The sequence below is a fragment of the Micropterus salmoides genome, unplaced genomic scaffold (genome assembly GCF_014851395.1).
Source record: "Micropterus salmoides isolate LMB-PRFRI ecotype aquatic unplaced genomic scaffold, ASM1485139v1 Ms_hic_scaffold_4, whole genome shotgun sequence".
In the NCBI taxonomy this organism is placed as follows: Eukaryota; Metazoa; Chordata; class Actinopteri; order Centrarchiformes; family Centrarchidae; genus Micropterus; species Micropterus salmoides.
Genome location: NW_024043372.1, coordinates 18,145,813 through 18,173,548, shown reverse-complemented (window position 1 = coordinate 18,173,548; position 27,736 = coordinate 18,145,813). Strand labels below are relative to the sequence as shown.

The 27,736-nt window shown below is 39.9% G+C and overlaps 1 protein-coding gene across 8 annotated transcripts in view; it reads left to right on the top strand.

Moving 5' to 3' along the window:
• kcnab2a (potassium voltage-gated channel, shaker-related subfamily, beta member 2 a) overlaps positions 1-27,736 on the top strand; it is a 95,456-nt gene that overhangs the window by 34,850 nt on the left and 32,870 nt on the right. For 6 of the 8 annotated variants that reach the window (XM_038697566.1, XM_038697564.1, XM_038697569.1 and 3 more), the window contains 2 exons: positions 10,361-10,527; positions 12,683-12,724. In XM_038697566.1, coding sequence (XP_038553494.1) covers positions 10,451-10,527; positions 12,683-12,724 — 119 coding nt within the window. In that variant the 5' untranslated portion in view covers positions 10,361-10,450. Of the gene's footprint in view, positions 1-9,735; positions 9,815-10,360; positions 10,528-12,682; positions 12,725-27,736 lie in introns of those variants that run through there. The other 2 variants (XM_038697568.1, XM_038697570.1) reach the window with 2 other exon arrangements.

The window sequence follows — 27,736 nt, the reverse complement described above, 5'->3', positions numbered from 1 at the left end:
GAGCGAGTTAATGATAACAGCAAGACTTGGCTTCAATGCAAAAAGGTAGGAAATAAAGAATAGATTTATGGACACACTTTATTTACAATTCAGCAGAAAGGAAAACAAACTGCACTGTAGTAACAGGAGATGGAGAGACTCCCTGCTAACTAGAGATACAGTATGAAACAAAGGAAAGAAATCCTGATATTACACAAGTAAAAGTGAAATGTTGCAACACTTAATACTGTCACCTTGATTCCAATTTCTGATACCCACATTAGCCTAATTTAATTAGTTTAAAGAGAAAAAACATTTTGACTAAAAGTGGACTAAAATGTAATGACTTATTGTTGCCCAAAATTGGACTAAAACGTTTTGAGTTGTCGTCTGCTAAAACTAGACTAAAATGTGACTCAGCCTAATAAGTTTGTCTAAAGACTAAGACTAAATCTAAAACAGCTGCAAAAATGAGAACTGCAATGGTGTCACTGCTCTGTACTCGAACAGAAGCTAGCCTGCATCACACCTACAAGGAGCGGGTGTCTTTCTTTCCTGTGCAATGCTCAACCAAACCAACACCATAGCAGGACCTGAAATGAAATGTGTGAAAACACATTTGCAGCAGAAAAGTAAAAGGAAGTGCAAGATAAGGCCACATAACCATCACCTCCTACTTACACTTTCTCAGGTCCTTGTTGACCTTGAACTGGTTAGAATGTCACACAGAGGAATAGGCCTGTCTTGTTCCAGTAAAGCTGCAGCAGGATGTTGGACTGAGACCATCCCATTATTAAAGGTCACAGGAGAGCTGATCTTTGCCTGAGTTTTCTTCAGCAAGACACACACAGGAGCCCTGTTTATTAACCCATTGCTAGTTATCTTGTTAGTACACTGTTAAAGAAAATAGATATGTTTTTTTAAAAATAAGTGCAAGAGCATTGTCTCTACCTCTTTGTCTTGTAGTGAAACAGCACCATGTCTAAACTAGTGTTGTAGTACTCGAGACCAGTCTTGGTCTTAAGACCGGTCTTAAGACCACTTTTTGATGGTCTTGTCTCGGTCTCAACCGCATTTGTACTCGGTCTTGTCTCAGTCTCGGACATTGAGGACTCGGGATTTTATTTCAAGACCAGTCAAGACCATAACTTTGAGATTTATCAATAAATTGCTTTTGCATTGTCTGATTGTTAACATCCCAACTTCGATTGGAAGTAAAACATATTGCTTCAAATGCAACCAATAACCCTAATTAATGACTGTCACCCCTCCCTGCGGTGCTTATGTTGATTTCAGCTCTTAGTGTTTGTATGTGGGTGTTTTTTAATGGGAATATGGATCTTTCAGATCAATTTGAGAACTACCTATGATCTCGTTCCACATTTTATTGCGTGCCATGCAATGCAGGGAACTGGTCTTGGTCTTGACTCGTTCTCGCCCTCCCTCGGTCTTGCTCTCAACTGCTCTCAGCCCCTAAAAGTCTCGGTCTTGTCTCGGTCTCGATAAACTCTGGTCTTGGTCTTGATTTGGTCTCTGTTTGGGCGGTCTTGACTACAACACTAGTCTAAACACAGACCTATTGTAAAGTGTGCAGAAAGAAACTTGTTTAATATTTTATGTTTAGAGTGGCCTAACCGGCAAGCTAAGCAGATCTATTATTAGTGCATCTAGTCATGGGGTTATATTGTTTAAATCATAGACATTGCAGATTTGAACTGGCTCTTAGCTGCTGTATGATCTATATATGTTTTACCATGTTCATAAGCATTTAGTATTCAAGTAGCTTACTTTGTGAAAGGCTTGTGAAATGAATGGGTGCTTGTGACCAAGTGACAAGCATTGCAACATGACATGACAGGAGGGAAGTGAAGGTCTGAGATGGAGAGAGACCACAGTGGGAGGAGCTGTTTTGCAGCACAGGGCCTCCCTGAACCAGCCTGCTCTCTGATGCCTATTCAGCTTTTCCCACACAGTGTATGTATGCAGTTTTCTCTTCTACTCTCCTCTTTTTCCCATTCCTTATCTTCCCTTACTCCTCAAAATGTTGTGTTGGTTGCTAGTCACCACAGGCTGCTTCTCCTGGGGCCACTCAAAGAGCTTCCAGCCACTTACTGCATTTTCACCAGATTTCATTAGGAACTCTGGACCATACTCTCCATGATTTCCCTGTCCGTTAGAAACTGCATCCGTCTGTGGCATGGTAGCACCCCGAGGAATAAGACTGAATCCTGAATGGCTGGAAAATACAATACTGGAGGTATCAATGGCTTGTATATGTGTGGACATATACAAGATGCATAAAACACCTTGTGAATTATTGAACAGTATATTTAAATGATCAGTTTAATTGCCTAAATAGAAAACCAGCAGCAGAAGCTGAGTATTGAACGACTCTTATCTGCTGCAATGGCTCCCTGCCATCTGCACAAACTCCCAAGAACCCTTAGCTGACGACACATAAGCAAATAAGCAGATAACTTAAATACCCCCACTGGCTATAACGTCTGTGTTTATGGTTATTGTTGCATGAACCCAGCAACCTCCCTTATAAACATTATTTTTTTTAGACAGGAAACGGGTAGGCTGACTCTTTGATTTATCGTTGTAGCTCAAGTCACCGGGTATTTAGTTTTTTTTTTGTTTTTTTTTTCCAAAGTCCTGGTTTCCAGTCTGGAGCCACTACAGACATAGCCAGAACCCACAATTCTAGCCATCAGTTATAGAAACATTAAAACCTCTACTCTGTGTGGACAGTACTGATGCAGTATTTAGTAGAAATATTATAAATGCTTAATTTGGCTACAGCAGCAGAATGTGAGAGGCCATTAGGTTTGTTGGTGAGATTCTGATGTGCACAAGAATACTGCAGTTGACTGCACATGAAGATATAGTGCATAAAGTTCCTGTATGTGCTGTACAGAATTAAACTACTGGTATTAATATTGTTTTACTGATTTGCTGCTGTCATACTGATCCTCCCAAATAACCATCTGGATTTAGATGTATTGATTGCGTTTGCCACTCTGTGTCATTCTGCCCAGCTCCGTTTTTGTATGAACTTAATGCTTACTGCTTACCTATGCACGACTAATATTAAACTCCATGTGTCATTACATGCACAGTGATGCGTAAAGCACTGAATGTAGTACACTGTAGTTGGGGGAAAAAAAATACTGGATAAGCTAGCTATGCATAGTGAAAGGATGTTAGGAACCTTATGGAATCTGGGATGTAAAGCATAGAGAAAGTCGTGTGTGTACTGGAAGTATTGCTCATCCTACATTTCTGAATGGCTGTTTGCAGTTCATAATTTTAACAGGCACGAAAACCTGCCAGAACATACTGTTTTTTTAAAGTGTGTGGGGAGTGATCTGCACCACCTATCTAGGTTAACACATTTGAGCACATTGTAAAAAGGTAAGTCTAACATCATCCAACCTCAGCTCCTTAGTCCAGTCTCTGTGGACACGTTCAGTTCAAATACCACGTGACAAGTGCAGGGGTGTGACCAAGCACGAGACATAACCACAATATAACCCCATGACATTTGTCTATCCAGCCCAAATTTCCATTGTCTTTTATTTGTCTTTGGTGTGCAGAGGGAGAGCTGGGATAGACCCAGAACAAGGGAAAGATGGTTTCATATTTCTACTGCAGTGTGCGGCTCGGTGCTCCTGGTTCACTGCAGCATGTTCTCTCCCTGCAGTGCTAGCAAAGGCTTCATTTCAGCTTCACAGGCCCAAGTTAGCTGTACGGTCCTTTGCCAACTTGCTTTTACTTCTCATTCTTTTTATATTTCCAGATGGTCCATAAACCTGACTTGTGTGATAGTGTTTCTGTTTGAGCTTCTGTGTTCTTCATGTTTTAATGGGAGGAGTATATGTCGGCACAAGAGCATAAAGAAAAGGCTGAGGACATAGCGAGTGCTGATTCATCTTCATGTTGTCAGTGATACAGGCAACCTGGGACTGTACATCTCATACTGTATAATAAGCAGGTAGTGGGAGATATGCACTAGACTTAATGGGGAAACTTGTGGCTTACTTATGCACAGAGGCTCTGAGCAAAACAAAAGGCTCCATCTTGTTTTTGTCTTATTTCTTGAGGTAGGTCTGGAATTTCTATTTTTCAGTTTGAAAAAGCTATGGGCATCAAAATGAACAAATCTGACCAAAAGTTCAAAATGTACCTGGTTTCCAAACATACTGAAAATAAAAACAATAAAGAAACTGCTCAAACTGTCCAACAGGCTGCATCTGATCGTTCCATTATAGATTACAACTACATTAAATGGGTATTGCTGAAAATGAAAAAACACCAACCACAATTAGTATGAATTATAATTAAAGACTTAAGGATTATTACTTCAATGTATAATGCCCTACATTAGACCTTTGCAGCTAAACTCTAATCTATGTATGCCCAGTCACAGCAGCTGATGATGGGCAAGGCTTAAAGTTTGACCATAATATGTGGTAACCCTCTGTGTGTAAAACAGCTGCAGCTGTCCTAGGATTTAATGAATCCTGACAGCAGAGCTCTCAGTTGCGCTTTTAACTTCTTTTAACTGGGGGGAGGAGGATTTGTATCAGAAGTTTGCAGTATAAATAGGCTATTTATGCAAATTGCTGTTAGCTTTTTTCTCTGTTGGCAGCCAGTGACCTGCGCTGTTTCTGTAATCAAGGGCCCTCCACAGCTTAACAGAGAGGAGACCATTTCTAAAACCTCAAACAGTCTGATGATGAGAGTCAAGATGATCCGCTGACATGGATTCACGTCTTTACACGTTTTTTGGCTTTCATGCTTTGATGAATGTCAGTGAAGAAGAAGGGGAGATTCCATTTGAATCCTCTTTGTAGCCTGACGGGGAACGAGGCTAGGTTAGGTTCTCTCTCTCACTCTGCCTGACTGAACTCCCATGTAGGATATCCCCGGCAGTTCTCGTCTGTTAGCCCGTCTCCCTATTCCATAGCCATCTGCTCGGGTCCGTGTTTGTTTTCCGCAGCTGCCAACATACTACACAACACCGTGCTGTGCTTTCCAGGCCAGCACTGCCTGCCTGCTTGCCTTGCTCACGTAAGCCCTGTCTCAAGAGGGAATTCACTCAGGCCGGGTGTAGGTGGATTTATGGATGGAAAGCATGAAGAGCTGCCTTTTGTGACTCAATTTTGCATTTTTTTTGGAAGGGACTGAGATGTATGAGACGTTTAATGGAGACTGTTTTTTAATGACTTTAGCTTGTCTAGTACGACATGGCCCCACCTCCACCGTTCCATCCAGTCCTTATGTGACTGCCACCTCTCACCAGCTGTAATGAAATAAGTCTGTAGAAAAGCGTAATAAATTTGTTCACAGACGTTGTTCACTAATGATGACATAATGATCCTGATTAGCGTTAAGTAAAGTAATCCTGATTAGAATTTTGCTATTAACCTGCAGCCTTAAAGCTATAGGTGATCTTCATAGGAATGAGATGTGATTATGTGCATCGTTTGTAGAAATAAGGGCAAACAAAGTGCAGATTTTAGTTTTCTTTCTTCTTTTATTTAGCCAAATAAAATAAATATTGATCATTCCTGTGTGCTGTGTTGCAGTAGGACAATTTGATATGACATGTAAGCATACACATGTAAGCAACACAAAACTCTTGAAGCTTCAGGCAGATCAACAATAACACGGCATCAAAAACGCAAGGGGCTGCGTTGGAGTGGGCGTGTTGCTACTTGCTACAGGGTACCAGTGAGAAGATAAAATACAAACTAGGATGTCAATTTTGAAGGCTCATCAAATGCCTGCACACTGATTGATTACTCTGTACCGAACAAGGAGCAAATGTGGGCTTAGAAGATTGTACTTTTCTTCACGTTATAAAGTAGAAAAATGTCCTTTGGAAGGTAGAAGACTGCTGAACAGCCAGCATAGAGATACTTTAATGGTGAATGTATAAACAATATATACAATGTCTGTCCAAAACATTTGTTTTCCTTTTCATTTACTCATGTCTGTTTTTTCATTAAGATCCAAATGGTTAAAGGACGGTTGTACTCTAATATCAACTCCTTTCTCTCCTCTTTTCTTTGTGCGCTCTGTCTGCAGTTTTAATCTGCAAAGTGCACCATGGGCCATTAGTGCAGTAAATCTGAGCCCTCTAACTTGAGCCAGGACGAGTCTGTAGTGTACCGCATTGCTGCAGTCAGCAGCAGCATCCTCTCCAACTGCAGCTCACTACAGGCATCTGTGTGAGACTGGTGCATTGCTCCACAATGTGTTACAGTCAGTGATCAATGTAAACACAGAATGTTTTGTGCAGTATCTAAATAGGATTAAACAGCTGATGATCTACTACATTAAACTGCAGAAGGGGCTAATGTGGGCCCCGTGTGGTAGTTTTCCGAACTTCTACAACCATGCACTAATTGGACAGGTCAGGTTCTACTACGCATCAAAAGCCTTATTTTAAAATGTTGGGTTTTGACCAATCACTATTGTTCACCTGAAATGAAGTATTTTTCTTTTGTGTTTAGTATGTTCTTATTGTTTTGATGAATTTTATTGTGTCTGTCTTGTTAAAATCATTATTGTCTTCTATTTGGTTGTATAATTCCCCTGCAGTGTTTTCTTTTTTTATTGAGAGAAGTAGGAATGCACCGAATGTTCAACCACCAAAATTAATCGGCCGAAAATAGCAAAAAAGCACTTTCGGTATTCGGCCTAATACGTCAAAAGTTACGTTGACATGTCGGCAGTGTGGAAGCATTTTAAAGTGTCCAAGAAAGACACCGTTTGCAGACACTGTTCTGCTGAATTGTCTACTAGCACACCCACACTATCCGTGGCTGACTTCTTAGATAAGGCAACAAACGGTCTGACCCACTTTGAGTGTTTCTGTCACTTCTGACAAGGCGATAAAGCTAGCCGCACCTAAATTTGGAGTGCACACGTATTCAAGCCTTTATGGTAACTGAAACGGACCAGTGTGAGCTGATAGGCAGGTTAGCGACTTAATCCAAGTCAAATCTTAAGTCATTTTCTCTGTTTACAAAGACAAGTGTTGCAATATGAGAGTCCTACCTGAAGAGAGGTTGTGAAGTCTTCATGTTACGCGATACGAGAACCACATACAACATTATTTATCAAATTGGGTTGAACTTGATGAATTTAGCACGAGGATACACATGTGTCTGTGGCCGTCACAACGTCCGCTTTTCAATTTAGCTTCGGTCAAGAATTTTTATTTCGGTGCATCTTTAGTGAGAAGTTGGCCAGTAATTGTTATAAGCCAATGAGTGTGTGTGTGTGTGACTAACTTAGCTGAAAAGTTTGGGCCAAGCTTCTGGCCTCACTTAACTGAACTTAAATGTAGTTGAGGGCACTTAATACTTCATTCATTCAATACGTCATTGCTCATGTTTACATTGTACATCAGGATCAAATGCAAAATTTTATGTAGATATATAGATAAATATATAGAGAGAGCTTGATGACAAAAGCAAAACTGTAGTGATATTGACTTGATCAATGCTTGTCATATTGCTTGTTTTTCCCAGCCAACAATCCAAAAGCAAAATATATTAATTTTATTACCACGTGAGACAGAAAAGCAGATAAAGGCTAATACCAATTATTATTACTATAAGAACAAATTATTGTTTGAAGTTCTTCCTGCAAGAAAGCATGCTTCCTTAGCCCCCACTCCCACCCAACCCAACGTGTCCGTTGTGTGCTGAGTAGTAGTAGATTTACCATCATGCCTTTTACCCACCAGGGTCATGGCATCATCATCAGCCAATAGCAAGTATGACCAGTGTCCCATTGTGGCATGATTGAAATGAATGGGCAGGGACCGTTAAATGAGTCCTTGGGAACATGGGAAATTGATGAGAGGGGAAAGGCACCTTCATGTTATCATTACGATGTCCATTATGAGCCATGACTCACGCGAGTGCAGCCACTGGTGAAATGGGGTAGCACGGGCAGCTCAGCGCACGGCTTTGTCAGGGTGACATAGATGCCACTCTCTCGGTGGTTCTCCTCATTTGATTTTATCCACTTACAGTAAACTGGGCTAAAACATAAGCAGTGCCACTTCCCCACCTTCCAAGCCATCGTGTTGACTTGAAATGTTCTGATGAGGTATTTTAAAATGTGTGTTATGGTGTCTGTGTATAACCACCCACCCACCCCTCTCTGATGCCCAGCTGTCTTGCTATAGCCCTCTCTACAGCAGTGGCCTGTTTCTTGGACAGACACTCTGAATTATTCATAGAATCAAGTTGCTCTAAGCAGTGGATTGGCTACAGTTTGCTGTCGTGCACCCACATGTACAGTACACAGCTGAACAAGATCTTCACATGTTGTTAATGTGGGCTACATGTCGTCTCTGCTGGGCTTTTTACTGCATTTTTCCGCACCATGTTTTATCCTTCTGTCTAAATGGGTAGTTGCTGTGATTATTCCAGACTGGTACACAAAGCCTTTTTACTGTGAGATGTTAACATCTTTAACTCAGAGCTGTGGGGAAACTACAGAGGCTACGTTATTCATTCAGCTCATGTCAACAGAGTTAGGACATGACTCCATCTAGTGGCCAAGGCATGTAGCAGTCCTTTTTGAAAACAGTGATACAATGTCGACAGGAAGAGTGATCTCAGTAGGATGCACACCACCAGGTGTGTCAGGTCTCTGGAGGCGTGGGGGGGCAGGTAGTGCAGGTCAAGCTGACTACTAATACTGCTGAAAAGACAAAAGTCTAAGCTTTACGATCAATAAAACAGTCAAAGTCAGTATAGTAGGTTTTTTTTTTAACTGTTTCATCACAACCATGAGAGATCCTTAATCATACAGTCTTAAATGTGAACAAAAAAATATTGATGATACAATAGTATGCAAGATTAGCTGCTGTCCGACAGACACACAAGCAAATGCATCCCATGATAACTTCAGTTACCCCCTCTCTTCCTGACTATAATTTTCAAGTTCACATTTTACTTAATACAGTTTTCTATCTATAAGTTCAGTTCCAAATTATAAGTAAACCAAGGCCAAAATAATAGCTAATGGACTTTTATTGTAGTCTTTGCTGCAATTTACCAACCCCTAAATCCTGCACCACCTATTGCTTGGAGGAGGCTTGAGATCCAACTTGCTTCAGACAAAGTGGCCACTGGTCAGCTGGCGGCCGATGGGGTCATTCCAGACAGGGTTACTATGGAAAAAGCCCCATTGTTTAATTACCCTCTCATACTCCTGACCTTGTGTAGGGCGCATTGATCATTATCAAATATGCTTGATGTTTTCATTTGCAGTCTTTTTTTGTGAGTCATTGAACATGCCTCCTGTAGCCAACCGTAAAATGGAAATTGCGGTATAACGTGCACCCTTACTTTTTGCTTGTGTGTCTTATCCAGTCACTGTGATTAATATAATCTCTTACTAAGTAGAATAAATGGGTTAAAATTATGACCTGAATTCTTGCCAATGATCTGAGTGGCAGACAGATCTAGTATTCTATTGATTATTTCATGGAGTAATCAGATAAGAAATACACTTTGCTTGGCGCCCCGGGCGGTACCAGGATCAGCTGTGTAACTCATAACACTGTAATGCTACAACCCAAACTCCCGGACTAACCAGTTGGAGAACTATATCGCACATTTCTACATTTACAGCTAAGAATTGTGTCTTACCTTTGCTAGCCTTCATCTCAACTAGCAATCATGATTTACAGTAAATGCTAACGTTACCGTTTCCTTGTTTCAGGTCCACTCCGTGGACTCAATGCGTAGACCGGGTGCTTTCTGCTCAGATGCTGAAGCGTTGCCGTCGTGCCATTGCGGTAGGCTAGTTTTGTTTTACAGCAGACACACTGTCCAGAGCTGCTGTGTGCTTTGAAATGATCCCATACTTTGGACTTACTGTCTTTTTCTCTGGCCTGTCCCTTCTTCGTCCCTCGCTATTTTCTCTCTCTTCCTCCAGTTTGCAAACAGCGCCATCAGATCACCTCGTCTTTACTTGCCCACAGCATTGTGCAAGAGGAATAATTGTCCACGCGAAACAGTATGCTGCATGCAGCATATGGATTAAACGAAGCATCGATGCACAGAATTTGCAGTTTCTCGATTAATCTTTTCAGCCCTAGACACAACCACTCAGCATTAGAGGTAGTGGAAAACTGAAATAGTATTTTATTGTAATGATAATTGATAAACAAATAGATAAATGATAAATAAAACATGAAAAATACAGTACTTTGACGGGCCAAATATACGTAATTGAAAGGGCTTACTAGCTGCTGCTAAGTGTAGGAAAAACACTGAGGTTATATAATTGCTGAAACAAAAACCCCACATCTGACTGACATGTGTGCCCTCTGTCCTTCCAGGAGCCCTGATTGGTGATAAACTGTACCCTGTGGTTCCGGTGAAAGAACACCACCCCGGCAGGCTGGCCACACACCCCCCCTCCTGCCTCCATGTATCCTGAATCTACCACAGACTCCCCCGCTCGCCTTTCCCTCCGACAGACTGGCTCACCTGGCATGATCTACAGGTGAGTTGATGGGTGTATACCGTATACACAGACACAACACATTTCTGAACATTTGCATGTATGCCTATATTCCAGTTACTGAGGAAATGTCACTTAACAGACTGAATTTAATCCAAACAAAGTATCACTGAATAATTTACAGGAGTTCATAATTAATAATCAATACATTACATTATCATGCTAGTGCTACAACACTGTGCCAAGCCGCTCGCTTGCTAAATGCCTGTAATCTGTGTTGTTGTCTGGTGTACAGTCCACTGTTTAGATAGAATAAAAGAAATGAGTAAACTAAAACGAAGGTGTCTTCAGTGTGTTATAGTTACTCTACTCTAATTATCACTTAAATCTTGCAGCAATGTACTACATTAACTATGAGGTGTGTTATGATCTCAGCAAAACAAGTCAAACACAGACAGCAAAAGAATTATGGAAGTGCAACCAAGAATAAGTACACAGACTGTCACACATACACATGCACACTTGTAATAGTTAAATCACCATGACATTTATTCCCTAGAGGTTTAACCATTACCTGCCTCACCCTCACCCTAACCCTTATATAACCATTACCCAACCCTAATGAAGACACAAGCCATTTTGTCTTATGGTGAATACATCTGACAGTGTAAATAAATTGAGGACAACAAATGTACTTGCTGTCCCTGTCTGAAATGGGTTCCCTTAATTGTGACATAGGGCAGATACACTCACATACAGGCGTGTCACTGTATTATCGTGCACTCTGATATTTCACCAGCTTGTGGCGCCAGAGACTCATCTTGAAAAGCATCTGTTCCACTCTTCATGTCAAGCAGCTTTATGGCTGTTTCACATTGCCTCCATTGTGGCTCAATAGAGTGCGGTGGCTGTCCGCTGTACGTTTGGTGAAGCTTTTCAAAAGCTACTGGACTCCATATTCTATAGTATTGAGTAACGTAACAATAATAGTGGATAAGATTCTGTTACCAGAACATCATTCATGATGTTCACTATACTTGTTTTCCACACATTTTCATGCAGTCACTGTAACTTTCCTATTAAACTAAACGATTAACTGTTTCACTACCTTTATCAAAGGAAACATTTTTAACATCAGTGGTGTGGAGTTATTAAAAACACCTGAGCAACCCTATAATGACTGGCTTACACTAAGGGCATGGAAGTTATGTAATGTTATATTCTATTGTCAACTATTCGGTTTAATAAATAGTAAGTTAACTCTTTGAATTTGCATTAGCTTATGTTTAAATAATAAATTAATATATAGATATAATAGATATAATGCACATCATTTTACACTACTTTTCAAGATCTTTGTTGCAGCACTCCAAATGAAACAAAACAAGAATATGAGATGTAACTGCCACTTTGCCAAGATGAGAAATTTACAGTCTAAACTCAGGAATCTTTATATTAGAACTAGGAACTGTACTGTGTGTGTTTGAGTTTATTAAATACACAAATTTTATTATTATTTTTTTTATCATTGCTAATCAGGCTAATTTCAAAGATCATAACTTAATTTCAAGAATGTGAGTGGAGCACTTTGGCTTATACTTGTCTACAGGCACCTGCTAATTGTAACGATATCTTAAATATTCAGAAATGTTTTTTGTCCATATTATTCCCACATAGTTTGCTAACATTTACCCAGAGTAGACACTGTGAGTTCTGGTAGCTTGATGTAATTAAGAGACAGGTTTGTACATTGGTTTTGGAAGTTAGTGAATTCACGGTAAAAAAAATTCTATTATTTTCAGATCTTGAAAAGTTTAGGATTAGTGCAAACCCTAGACTGTATATAAAAAGGTGCAAACACTTAAAAAGATTTTTGTTTTGTCTTTAAACATGCACAAATAACTGCACTCATGTAGTTTGATAGATATATTTGTGAAGCCTTTGTTGTGGTTGTGTGTTGTGGCCTGACGTGTCACATTGCTCAGACATTTCAGACAATACACTAAATCTGTGTTTGTCATTTCTAACGCAGTATTTTCTATTTCCTCCTACTTAACCTTTACTCTTCCATATTTGGCTAACAGTCAACGTCCGTCGCTAGTGTCTGTATCAGATTTTCCCCGCTACTAACTTCTTCCCTGTCCTGCTTATATTAACCTAAGCTTTCCTTTTTCCTCCTTTCCCCTGATGTCTTCAGCGCTCGTTATGGGAGCCCCAAACGACAGCTGCAGTTCTACAGGTACCTGTTTGTCATTGTATCCGCCAATCACTGTCAAGCAGGGTTTTTAAGTGGAGCGTTTTCCTTTTGTGTTTTAATTTTTTTTTTTTTTGTATGTATGTATTTATGTGTGTACAGTATGTGTTTTTGTATGTATGTATTGATACCATTTTATTTTTCATTTCACTGTAATAACCTTGCTATAAAGACTTGCTGTTGTCATTTAAAACCATACATCCATTAGTAAACCTCTGCAGCATAGATAACACTTCATCATCTACTATTTAGCTGGCAATGCACTATCCAGCTTAAACCTGATATGGGGTGATGATGGATTTTGTTGCAAGGTTGCTCACAATATCTTTGAATCAACAATAAATGTTAGAGTTTGAATGTTTTTTTTTCTTTTTCCCCCCAGCAGTGACACATGATACACCCGCTGTTGTTCTTGTCAAACTTGAACGTGTGACTAAGAAGCTTTTTACTGATTTCTAGACACTTTTTTTTCTCCTTTGCCGTGATTAAGCAGATAGAAATTTTCTTTATTCATCATGTCTATATTAAACTGTAACCTTTTATTTGACCTCATGGGGGTTCAATCTAATCTGTCTTGTTCTCAAAGCCAGAGAGACCATTTTGAGTGTTGGGGATGACGTCGTTCTCCAGTCGTGTGCCTTTTGTCTTGCTGCTGCTTTAGAGTAGGATCATGTTTTATAGTCTTATATCAGGCCTTATTCTGCTGATCCAGTTATAAAAACCCCTGACTATGTGGATGTGCTGGTAATGAGCTCACTATCGGATTTTTATCTTGGCGCCACACATTTCTGTCCTTTTTTCAAAATACAAACCGTCCCACTAGCTGCTCCCCTGGCTCAATTAAGCCCCCTATCCCTGTCTGTCTATCTCTCTGATGGGCTGATGCTTGAAAGGGAAGTTTTATTCTTTTAGCTCATTACATTGTAATACTGGAATCATGATGGCTGAAACACTTTCTACTATGTACTAGGATGCGAATGAAAGCACGATGGAAGTCTACAATCATGTCGACAATATTTAGTTTGTACAGCTTGTCTCAACCCCATCTTGTCTTTATGATGATCATTAGCTGTGAGCATTTGGTTTTTATTTTCTTTTGTTCTATTTTGCTTTATTCTCCAGTACAAGTTGTAGATCCATACTATTCTGTGTGTTTATGACATGATGTCTTCAGAGCCGTTTAATGTTAGCTTTTATGATTCTGTACAAAGAATGCTTTTAGTAAAGCATTTCCGGCTGTCGTTAAACCATTTTGCAATTATCAAGGGACTAAGTGCTTTCCGATAATAAAGATTGTTGACCTCTGACCACTGTACTGTACGTCTCATGTAGAGATTAAGGAAACATAGCTAATGTATAAGAAACTCCTAAAGCAAGTGCTCCATTTAATGCATTACATGTCTCAGGCATATGTACATTCATTCATTGCCATTGTTAAATGGCAGGCATGCACCTGAGTTTTTCTTTACATTACACCAAAAATGACAGTTAAATGTAACCGTGCAGTTAAAACAGTTTTAGCTCATAAAGGCAATATTAGGGTCAACTCTGTTACTGGGAAACGTGTAGTGCCCAGGTAGGTTAGAACTTAAATTGTAAGATTCCTGTTAATGCTGCAATCATGATGACCAACTCAAAGAGGTATGTCTTGTACACTTGGGCGATGGCAGTGTATCTAAATAGAATGGCTATTTTCATTAATATACATGGGTGGAGTGTAATATTAACAGGAGGGTGATTAATCAATAGGTTTTAAACAGCTGTGCCAAAATAAAATGCCCACCAGATAGAGGTGAGGATACAGATTGGCTTCTTCAAGTAGAAAACTCTCCCTGTTGTCTGGGTGGTACAGATCTGGAGGTATTAAAGAGTCTTAAAAATGCTGTCTTGCTTCCTGTAGGCAGTAATGTAAGTCATTGGATTGCAGACTGTTGGGAGATGTTACATACGTAAATATAAACAAAAACTAAAAGTGGAAAGATTTTGACAGTGGATTGTACTACAGGAGTGTCTGAGTCTTTTTTTTCCCAGTCTGCACCATCAGACCTGTAACAAACTCTGTTTACATGCATTTACATATAGATAGCTCATCGACTTGCAAGTGTCCATTTTAGCAGAAACTTGAATGAATTAATCATTATACACTGGTTAATCCATCCATCCATTTTATTCCACATATCTGGGTCCAGACAATCTTAATTTCATTAATTAAATTAATTAGATCGTTAGGGGTTATTGTTGTATACTGCTGGGCAGTACTGAAAAAAATGTGATATATTGTAATAATAAATAACTTGAGGCCATATCGTCTATAATGGTTTTCCATCATACTTTGGCCAGCATGACAGTGTAATGGGTGTTAAATTGAAGTATTAAAAAGGTCTTTAAAAGTAAAGTACATGTGACGCTTTCCTCTTTGTAACTATTAAGGCCAATACAGAGCAGCTACACTGACCTATTCAGGTGCTTGACACCTTTGTGTTTTGAGCTCTCATTAATTTTATGTGACACTCTGATTTTGATCTTGACCTGAAAACAAGGCCACTGAGATGCTGCAAGGCGTGCTTAACCCGGTGTGGTTTTTATAATGCCTCTGAGTACTTGATCATGCTTGGTGGTTTGTCTTTTTCTCTCTGTGTGTGCGTGTGTGTATATGAACAGTATGTGTTTGCTTGACACTGTGTGTTTGTGTGTGTTATATGTGCGCACAACACTCAGGCCCTCATTATTGTCCAGCTCTTAGTATTCTTTCCTGTGGAACAACAATCAGAGGCTTTTAGTGCAAAAGCTTTGGTGAATAATTCAGGGATGATATTATTTGCTGCGGTTGGCAGAAACAAGACGGGCCACTAAATGACATAAATGGATTTCTTCCACGAGATCTCACAGGGAGGGGAGGAGGAGAGGTGTTGGTTGTAGTGATAGAGTATGGTCCAAGTGGTGAGGGGAGGGACGGAATGCACTCTATTATTCACTAATTGGTTTAGACGTTTCCTAGTAAGACACTCCCAGTTTGGGTGGACCCGCTTCATCACCGTCTGCAGTGTGTGTTTATAAAAGCAGACTGGCACCCCACAACTTCGCTCATGAGCCGACCCCAAAGAAACCGGGTGAGTTTAAGGAAAGACTTGCACTCATGACCGCATCAGGAGTGTGTTTGTTTGCTGTGTATGTTTTGCGTGTAAGGGGTTGGCAGAGTGACGAGGAGTGTGTGTGTGTGTGTGTGTGGGTGGGTGGGTGGTTGTGCAGATGCATGCTGCCTAGCTCCAAGTTTCTTCCTTTTATTTATGTCTTCTGTCTCTACGCGAGGAAACCAGCCATTTGGGAGATTTAAAATTAATAGTGAATTTGTGGGAGAGATCCAAGTCATGTCATGATGGCGTCAGCGGTTTGACTAATTCTTGTTAGAATGTCAAACCGATACTGTTGGAGCTATTGACAGTCTGTATTTTTTAATAAATATAAGAGTGTTAGATTTGATATTGGTTTATTTCCTCTTAAAATCTTAGTTTTAAATGTGAGTCAGTGTTAGGGTAGCTGTGTGTGCTGTTTTGTACAGAGGCAAAGAAAGTGTTGTTCGTGTTTAATTTGTCAATAGCCTTTTAAAGGATCAGTAGTGTCTTAAACTTACAGTATATATCATAGAAGGGATGGATTGGACAGTGACCACACTGAAAGTAATTCTTGTTGTGGGGAAAGATTACAAAAAAGATTGTGGGGTTACATTTTCATTTCAGTAATTTAAATGACCTTTATTAAAATGCTTGTGTTATTAACAAAGAGATTATCCTTTAATTAGTTTTTAAATTTTTTTTTTCATCTATTTGCTCGTTTGACAGATGTTTTTATAAACAGCTGCAACCATTAATTTACCTTTTTTTTTTTTATTAAACTTACTTTATTTTCTTTTTTTCCCGTAGAAGTCATATTAAGAGTATATGTATTATCTAAATAACATTGGTGTGCAGGTTATCATATTATATATTAATAATGTATTTATATGAAATTGCAGTCTCAGTTTCATACAGTGCATTGAAAGTGGCTTTGTTGTTAGTGCTCAGCAGTTCATTCAGCATTAAGTGACCTTCTTGTAGTGATGGTGGAACTGATACAGTGCTGCCCTCTGTTGATTAAATTCAGCACAGTATTTGTAAATCTGGACCTTTGAGGAATCGAATGACTCAAGCAAAAATAAGTGTGTATTTAACAGAAAGAATGGCTTGATGGTTAAAACAAATACTTTTTGAAATGGAAGACACAGTTGCATTAAGCTCCCTGAACCTGAAAGAAAGTCCAGCCCTTTAAAAGTCATGCAAGTGCATATTGTGCAGTTGTTTGGGGATTCTTTTAGCGCTTGTGCCCATGGATTTTTTTTTTTCCCAGTCCAGATGGGCATCTCATGCCTTTTTGTGGGGCACTCAAATTATATTTTGGTCTACTCTCAGAAGGTTTGTCTCTTGGCTCTCCCTCTTAGTCCAGTTAGACCAGGAATGTGTTCCTTCCTCTTGCTTGGTGCATGTTTGAATGCCTCCCCATTTGCAGACAGCATGCACCTTCTTTGGTCCTGTTCCTTAATCACCAACAAGTCACCTGAAAGCTCCCGTATCAGTGTAACCCTGCCTTTGTGTTACCTGTCAGGGGAGGGTGGTGCGTGGTTATGTTGTGTGACTCTGATTACAGGATGCATGGCCGTGTGCTGCCCCAAGCAGGAGAGCTGTTTTTTTTTTTATGCAAGCAGGTGCTATTTAAGGAGGTGGCTGTGCCGTGCCGGCTCTTTGCACCGTCTGTGTCCCGACTTTATTCTTCACTGCACGGGTTGTCTCAGCATCACAAGGAGGAGGAGGAGAACATGGGGAGGGGGGGCATGTTTGCGGGAGGGTACGCCACTGGCCCCCCGGGGGTTCCCGGCAGGCGCAAGTCCAGTCACTGTCCTCCTGAAAACCTGCAGATCCCCAAACCGGCAGCGGCAGGCAGCGGTGTTCGGAAGAGCAGCAGCAGCGGCAGCGGCAAGATGCTGTCTATGACATACAGCGAGAGCATCCGGAGCGGGATCAACCGCTACCATTCGGACCAGGGTCTGAATCAGCCACAGGCCAGGCCCCCCGATCACGCTGAGCTGCAGAGACTCCGGGAACAGAGAGTCGCCGCTCAGATTAAGAACATGGAAGACTTCCTGAAGATGAATGGCCTGGCCCTGGAGGAGTGTGTGTCCTATCAGACAGGCATGAAGTACAGGTAAGAGAGGGGCAGAGCTTGAACGTGACTCGGATACTCCCGAGACCTGGACTGAGGGTCTGAGAACCAGCAGGTGAGAGGAGCTTTGTGGTCGAGGGAGGTCGGATACTTGAGGGTCTGCTGAACAGGTGTGTGCCATCGTATCGGTGTTTTTGTTGAGGTTGGCCTCAAAAATCACCATTTTGTGCTGTTGATTTTCTTTAAAGACAAACGCTGCCATTAGAAACAGATACGCTGACAGGAACGTGTATATCTGTCTTTGCTTTGTTAATGTCAGTACAGTCTTGCTCTGTTCTCTGGTCAGACTGCACTCATGCAAAGGTACTGGGGCTCAGGTTTTATTTTAATCATCTAGGTCGGTGGCATAGTTGCCCAACTACATGGGAAGGACAGACTGCTCCGTAAGGAGTTACCTGGCCCCTTAAAACCTCACTCAGTCTTTCTTTTCCTTTTCCCCTTGATCACATAGATGGTCTCCCTTCTTCTGTGGCTATGCTTTCCTGTTTTCTGTACAGAGAACAAAGATGAACAGAAAAAAAAGTGGGGTCTGTGGGGTCAAAGTAGAACTGGGAGATGTGGCTAATATACAAATAATAATAATATTAGATTAGACTTTGTGGATGATCTTGGTCATAATATATATTGTAATATTGTCTTTGAGTCATGTTTGTCTGAGCTTATTTTAAAGTCATATTTGGAACTCAGTGATGAATAACACTGTCTGCCTTCTTAGTCGGTGAAAACAATGGATTTCCAAATTGTTGCAAACTGTTTTTTCTGTGTTAAAGAATTCTTCCACTTCCTAAGCTAAATAAAGAATTTAAAATCTCATTTGGCTCATCTGAAAAAAAGTTCATAAAAAGTTGATATTTTGCAGATACATGGCTTTGAATCTGAATTTGTCATTACAACAAATTCTTTACTTCAAAAGTTGGCCAAGACAGGAGCTTATCTTTTAATGTATGCACAGTACACATAGGTGCACTACTAATAAGTACTAAATGTGCCCTCCAGTGCAGAACAAGAGATCAAACTTGAAACATTTGCTCATTTTCTCTGTGCCATCAACCCAATGACAGGAAAGTAGACAGGCTATTTTATGGACTGTTGCTGTTCAAAGAATTGAGCCAGTGCAGCAGGCTTAGCGGCTGTTGTGCTGGTTAATGCGGTCTGCGAAGCTGACGTTGTTTTTGTTGTGGACATGGATAGCTTTCATCACACACAGGCATGGCTGCTGTTGTTTTTGACTGAGACCACTGACTGGAACGCAATTATGATTGGCTGCTGTTGCCATGTCTGGGGAGAGCAAGTTTTACCGTCGTCTACAGGCAGTGTTGTATGACACCACCACCGACATGTTACATTGCCCATGGTTACCTCCCTGTTGTGTAAAGCTCAGTCACTGGCCCCTGACGGGCTTGAGTGCAGCTTTGCGAGCATGCATGTAGTAAGGGAGCTTAATATTGCAAAGTGCATGTGTGGTTCTTTTATTTATAAACCTCAGGGAGCCTCATACAGGAACCATCAATACTGTTTACATATCATTAACACTAAAGCTGTTTGTCTTTTGATCAGAATATTTTTGTTTTCTTCTGTTCAATCTAATGGATCTAGTAACGTTTGATTTATGTTATTTCTTTGCGGTGTTGCATTTTGGTATTGGTTTACCACAACAGTATTGGGTCATCTAACAGAGGAAATCCTGCCAGGATCCGCTGTTTCTTGTATCGTGATCCCTGCAATTCTGTAATTAGTGTTGCAATTGAGTCATTGGGTACATGCAACCTCTGACTCAAACTCATGATTATTTCAGGTGTGTGATCAGGCTAGCATTGCTACCAAACCACATTTAACCATTCTTAGCACTGCCATCACCTTTTTCCAACAAACACGGGCAAAAACATTACATTAAAGTCTCTCTGGCTTGCTTACCACTCTCTACACATACTTGCACACTTTGGCAGATCTGTTAACGTGGGATATTATTTTACACTACTAGAGAGGCCTGAGATTAATGTTCCCTGCTCTAAATGAATATAATCATTTTCTTCAGGAAGACATAATTAATAGTCTAGTCATATATTAGTGTGTTTATTAGTGGTACTAAGCTGTCCTTCATCAAATATTCCTGATTGTGTGGTTTTAAGGTTGTAAATATTGTGCTATCCAAATTAAGGAGAAGGATTACTCTATTTCCATTATGTTGCTCTTGAAACAAAATACTACCACTCAGCAGGCCCATTTGGACACCAGAAAACTTTCCCTAGTGTCTATGTCCCCTGACTGAAAGAGCCAGGCAGCAGGTAAAGCAGCCAGCTGGAGTTCAGTGAGGCGAGACAGGAAGCCTTGCGTCTCCTGTTTAAGCTTCATGGAGGTTGAGTGTGGGAGTGTAGATTTCTGGAGTGACTTAACACTAATCGACACGATAATGACCTCCACTTAAGCGTTGTACAGTACACTCATTGTGAAAAGCTTTGATGGGCAGGTGGACACACTATGTCTTTAAAAAAAATTTTCACATGTATGTAATGAAATACACCTAAAAGTTTGAATGTTTTTGACCCTTGGTTAGACAGGTTTTTAGTACTGTGTTTAATAGTTCTAGCGAAGATGACATTAATCCCACTTGCTCCCTAAAGAGAAGAGAGGTACACAAAGAGGCCTGCAAACTTCAACTTTTCTTTTCCATCTTGATCACTCAGAATGCGTTAAACCCAAAAGTATTATTTAAAACACTAGACCGGATTGTTGGTGCCCCTCCTAACACTAACTTGCTTACATTATCCAAACTTTGTGAGCGGTTTAAGGTATTTTTTACTAATAAACTTTAAAAAAAATTGAAGTTAACAGCTGGGCCCAAAACCGATCTGTCCCAGAGCCTTTAACCCACAGATCATGTGATTTTATATCCTTTAAATCATTATCTCTTTTTCTGTCCTCAGTGAAATGGTTAACCACATGAAGTCGTCTTGCCTACGTGCCTACTGGATGTTATCCCTACCAGACTACTGAAGAAGATTATGCCCACAGTTGGCCCTTTCTCATGTCCCTCTTGTTTTAAAACTGCTCTGGTTGAACCTCTCCTTTAAAAACAAAACAAAAACAAACAAACAAAAAAATATATATATATATAGATCCCTCCATCTTGAATAATTTCTCAATTAGAATAATTTCTAAATTGTCATTTTGATCTAAAGAACTAGAAAAAGTGGCACACACTGTCAGACAGTAACTCATGGTTCAGGTCCTAGCTATCTAACAGATGTTTCTCTGTGACAATGGCCGGCTCATTTTCATCGGCCACAAGCATATGCTCTATGGTGTCCCTCGGGATCTTTAAATACATAGGACAATTTCACTGTTTTGCCAGTGACACACAGCTCAGACCTGGTGATCAGGCTAACGCTGCAACCCTTCACAAATGCTTTGCTGAAATAAATTGTCACACAACTTCCTACAATTAAATCTTACAAAAGCAGATGTCGGCGTACTTGGTCTCCCGGCTTATAGGACTCAAATCATAGAAAACCTAGATGAACTAGCAACTTATGCTAAGCCCTCGGCCAGAAATCTTGGGGTAGTTTTTGACCGCTTGCTTTTTATCATTTAAGAAATATAGCCAAGCCACAGATCTGAAAAAACTCATCCACGCGTTTACCTTCTCAGTTCATCGCAAATTAGTCCAATGCTGCAGCACCACTTTTAACTCTCTGCAAAACAAAATATGACCATATCATCAGATTTAGCATCCTTGCATCCTTTAATTTCTTCTAATTTCTTTTAAGGCCAGGCATGGGCTAGCACCTTTTTATAACTCTGAGATTTTATCCCCTTATGAGCCAGGACGCAGACAGAGATCCTCTGGTAGGGCATTGCTTAATATTCAAAAACCAAAGGAGACAGGGCCTTTATTATCAGCGTCCCCTACACTGAAACAGTCTACCAGAGGAGATCAGGCTCGCAGAGTCTGTTCCTGGTTTCATCTTACTTCTTAAGCCTCATTTATACAAAATAGCTGTGTAATGCATAATTTATTTTCCTTTCCTTTTGCCTTGTTTCTATATGTTATACACAATAGAGAAACAACCAACCCGCAATGAAAGCTCCATGCAGAGCTTTGGGCTCATTATGTTCAGTGCCAATGGTGACGGGTGGCAAAGAGGCATGATGACAAACCGTGGGGAATAACTCTTGAGTGGGGACAGTGGTGTACTAGCCTCTCATCATACTGTTAGACATTGTCACAGCTGCTTCTGAAACCTAAGGCGCTCTGCCCTGGACCGCAAAGTGTTTTATGGGGGTCTTTGAGAAGGTTTGTTGACGCGTTTTCAAGTGTTTTGTTTTGCCCGATCAACTGTCCAAAACCCAAAATAGAATCAATGAGATAAAACATAGAAACAGAAAACTCTCACATACGAGAAGCTGCAACTGACTGACGTTTTGGCTGGAAAAATGCTGATTTATCAATTATCAAAATAGTTGCCAGTTCATTTTTTTGTCAGTTGACTAATCATGTCAGATCTAATGCAAGTTTAAGCAAACATGGACAGAAATTCTAAAAAAACCTCTACATTGGTCTTTAATTTTTTTCCTCACCAAATAGAAAACAGGATCTAGATGTTAAATCCACTGAGCCATAATGTAGCAGAGTAGATCTGTAATAACAGCTGGTCTCCACTAGATGGTGCAGTTACTACGTTATCAAGTTGAAACATATTCCAAAAACCTCCAACTGCACTCAGTACCATAATGCATTTACTGCAGACAGCGAGTGTATCACTCTTTGCACTCCTACACTGTTGAACATCCTCCTGACTAACTACTTTTGATATTTATAAGTTTCTCTCGAGTTTAGAGAAGTGACGCTAGAGAAAAAGAAGACCAAAACAATGTAAAATAGCAGCTTTGTCAGTAGGGGGCAGCATGGAGGAATGTTTCATATTTCTTTAGGGTTCATTGCTTCTGCTTGAAAGCATCATTCAAACTTAATATCCTAACTCATTTATCTCTTTCTTTCTTACAGTCACACACTTTACCAATCTCCCTCTCTTTTACCTTTTTCTGTGTGTGTCTGTGTGTGTGTGTGATCCTTTTGGTGAGAACATACATCTGCACTGAACCACTCTAAACTGAATTTTTTCCCCCCTCAATCTCAGCAGTGCTACATCATGTGTGTCAGCACGGGCAACTGTGACGTTTTCCTTCAGGCGATCCCCTACTCCGAAGCTAAATTTAGCAACTCTACTCGTATCCACAGCTGCAGCTGGAAACAGCTGAACGGGCTGCAGCCTAACCCATTCATCCACTACTTTACCTCAAGCCCACTGCCTCGCAGAGCTGCTGCGCTGGTGAGAGATGCAGAAGTGGCCGTGCTTTATCTTTGTCACCAGAGTGGAAGGTCATGTTTAGGTATTTGGAGTGATATAGATTTGGTTTCCACTGGTGACATCTCCAGTTCCTCTTTGAGATACCTCGGGCTGGCCTAGTCTGACAGCTTGTCAAAGTGTTCTAGTCAGAAATGTTGCGTGGGCACAAGAGGTGGGAATGCCAAGGATTACACAATTCTATTTTGTTTTGGTTGTAGTTGTATTTCAATTTAAGCCTCTTATTTATGCAGGCTGCACAAAATGTCCTCATGATCACAGTTTATAGGTTAGTGCATCATTTATAGCTTCCTTAATTGGCCATGTGGATAGTCTCACCTTTTTGTGATTATTGTAACATGAATAGTGTCATTGGTCATTGTCATCATTGGTTACTACTGATTACTTTCTGATTGGTAAGCCTTTGTATTAGCTTGCTTCCGGTGTTTCAATTTCTGTAGTTTTAACTGAGAACACCAATTGTTAGATGGGGGTTCAAATGGTAATTACCTGCAGGATAATCAGGATTGTTTGTACTGATTTATTTTTCAATTTAGCAAGTGTTTGTTCCCCATGTATAACACAGGCCCTGTTGTTTTTGTTGTTGTTCCTTAAATTTAAAAAGTAGGAGCATTATACCAGTTGTCTACTTCATCATACTGCTTACTTTTAGCCAGAAGCATAATTTTGGGACATGTTTTAAATAGCTTTCGCTGATCATGCTTTTACATCTGTATTATCATTGCTCTTCCTCAAATTCTCTTACCTTTACTCTTTCATGTGTTTCTGCATTAACCTTGTGTTTTTCTTTGTGTCATAAAGTGCGTGTGTGTGTGAGTCACTGGAGGCTGCGGGGAGGATAGCTCTGCACTTTCTGAATACCCAGTAGTGACAGGGGGTAGGAAGCCCTCCCCTGTCCTCACCCTTTTAGACACTCAGGCTTTAGAATTGTGCTGTTGTCGTTTTGAATCCCATAAAATGTGTTATTTAACAACATTGAGCACATATTTCCTGAACTGTCAAGTTTAATCTCTGAATAAAATGTGAAGTTTTGTTTGTTTAAAAGTCCTCCCAGGGCCAAGTCTGTTACTTTCTTTCTTTCTTGAACTTCTCATTGAACACTAGAAAGCGCTGCATCAGTGTTAAATTTGTCGGAAATCCATAACACAAAAGAGTCGGGTCTTAGGCAACAAGAAATAACCTGCAGTAAAGTGCTGCACTTGTCCTGTGCTATGAATACATGGCCAATGTTTTTCTCATTCATAAGTCTAAGTCTATCCCTGTGAAGAACGAAGCTTTAGTACATTTCTGTGGTTTTGTGGTCACCCTTTCAAATTTAATGTAGAGGAACATTTTCTGTTTCACGCTTGACCGATATGTCAAACCAGATCCTAACTTTGTTTGATGCCCGTGTAGGTGTACTGTACAGTATAAAACACAATTAATGTTTGAAAATTTAGTTTTTGGTCATCTTACTCATATTTCCTTTTGTTGCTTTGTTCTGCATTTGATGGGAAACTCCCTCCCTTCTTACCCACATTTCTCATAGCATCTTAGTATCAGCTGATGGCACATTGATCTGTTTTGCTCTTTTGATCCTTCTGATTCTATTTTTATTGGTTTTAACATGAGAATACACTATATCCAATTTGAATGAATCCACTTCTCTGAAACTACTACAGTTTTGCCCTAATTTCATGTTTTATTTCATTATTTCCCTTCTTGGGTTTAAGATGTAACATTTATGCATACTCTGTTCTGCCTGAAATTTCCTCTCAGATTGTTCCTTTGTTATTTTAAGGTGTCTGGTCATAGAGTTTGTGAGACATCAGGTAGGACCACCAGGCAACAGGTTTGAGCTGGTTTGACCTCTCTGAATGTCAAGCTAAGGGATTTACTAACCCCAATCTGTCAGCATTATAGATCTGCCTTGTTTCTATATGTTACACTCGTAGACGCCATCAAGGGACACTGACTCAGTAGGAACCATCTGTTTCATAAGCTTGGATTAATCCCTGTTATTCAACACTTGTGTGACAAGATCATCAAAAGCTTATGTTCAAATGGAATTTGCTATAAAACACAAAATACTGTAATAGATCTGTGTTTGTGTAACGGAAGCCAACGATCCTGTGCAGTGAGTAAACCTCACTCCCCAACACCTTAAGAGACACACTTGCGACTGACGCTAGTGACTATGAGTTTTAGCCTCCTCGTCAGTACATACCCGAGGTCATCACCCTAACCCAATACCAGTAGAATTTCCAATATGTTCTTTTCAATCAATTGTTCACTACTGATCTGTTATATATAGTAAATATCTCGGTTCATTTTTCAGTTAAATCACATGAATGCAAATATTATTCAATTTATTACTCTAGTATTATCAAACAGGTCAGGTGAGCCCACACAAACCAGTATTGAGATTATCTCATCATTGTAAATGAACCACTTTCAGGGTTTTCTCACTCTACCTTAAAGATAGGATGAGAATTATTACATTAATAAAAAATATGAAAATACACATTTATATAAACAAGAATCGAATAGTATTATAATAATAATATCTTTGTGCTTCTGACAAGTGGAGAGTTTCAGTGTTGACAATCCGCATGAAAGAACAACTAGAAGAGTCCAAAAGCCTTTCATTTGACTTGAGCTTTACTGTATCTAGCTAGTAACTAAGTAGCCAATTGCATGAAAATAACATACCACAACCGCATTCCCAAAAAAACACTCTGTTGGTCTTTTTAAACCACAAAAATACACAGTCCACTAGCTTTTTCTACTAAATAAATTACTTCTGTAAACCATTTTAGCCAACTTGGCTAATAAAATGTGTCATTGGCATACGTAATAAAAAGTCAAACTTCAGTTATGTGAATAAACCTGTAAGTTGTTATGTCAAAAAATACACATTCATGAAAAATAACACCCACATTTTAGAGGGAGATGTAATATGGGAGGTATTTGGGCCAACAAGTTGCTGTATTTGTGTAAAGAGGTGTTTCTGGTGATTCTGTTAAACTTTAAAACAGTGAGGGATTTTACAGATCATATAAGGAGCTACAGTAAGCTATAAGGAGCTATAGTAAGCTGTATAGCAGGTTGCTAAAATTAGATTAGGTCTGACTGAAAGTGTTTCTCTTATTTGTAGACAAAGAAAGAGAGAGGTGCTATGTTAGCAGATATTGTGCTAACACGCGTGTAGGTAATCAGAACAGAAGTAGTCCCAGAATTTATCCCTATGATATAACACATTTGATTTCAGAAGCTGACTAAATAAAATCCAATTCCAATTGAAAAAGTGACAGTCCAGGGCAGAAATACCAGCCTTGTAAGTCTTGTTTTGTGTTTTTTGTTTTCTTCATCTTCTTTGTTTTAAGGGCTGTGGGTTTTAAACCAGATCCCTTCACCAGTAGTTGAACCCAGGTTTCTTAAAACAGTCTAGACGCAAGATCCCAGGGCTCCAAAAACAAGCGACCACATCTTTCCAGTGAAATGTGTGCAATAAAAAAAGCATTTCAGCCTAGCAACGCTTCTCTATGTGAACATTGCCTTAGGTAGGACAAACACACACAGGGAGGATCTTCCATTGAACTGGACACATTATTCTGCTTCCTCCACTCACTCTCCCTTCCTTCAGATGAGTGAGCGTGCTACTGGGACTGTGTAACAGCCCTGTTTGTTTGAAGCACACTTTGTTACACAAGCGGTGATACTGACATCCCTACATGGCTGTGAGATCACTGCTGTTTTGTAATGCTTAACATATTTGCTATATTTACTCCATTGCAGTAATCCATTAAAAATACAATAAACAAATGAATATGCCAGATATGTTATTCATAGATACTATTTTCCTGTATTTAATGTATTTTTTTTTTTTTACAGAGCCTCTTTAGCTAAAGCCAAAGGGGCATAGTAATGACTTTATATTACATAAGTACAGGGGTTCCCTGTCATCTATTTTTGATTGTCTCAGCTCTCCTGCTCTGTTAGATGTGTCAGCAGGGACAGCTGAAACGACAACTCCTCCTGAGCCCTGCTGTCTGTGGGGAATCTGTCATGTTCACTGGAGAGTTAAGAATTGCAGCACTCGCTACTCACAGATGTGACCTGTGTGTCTCTCTTCACTCTTTGGTTTCCTCAGGAATTCCCAGAATCAGTCACATAGTATTTAGCCTCAGCTAAACACAATTTTCTACATTGTTTGTATTTGTATGACTACGTAAAACCATCAGTACCTCTTTGTTACAGTTGAGTTCATTCAGATCAGAAAATAGTAGAGTTTTTATTAAAGTACAGAAACTAAACAAAATGTTTGAAACCCATATACTGCAGTATTGGCACCCCCATCTCAGGGACGCTATCCTTTTCACCTTGCTAATGCTGTTCA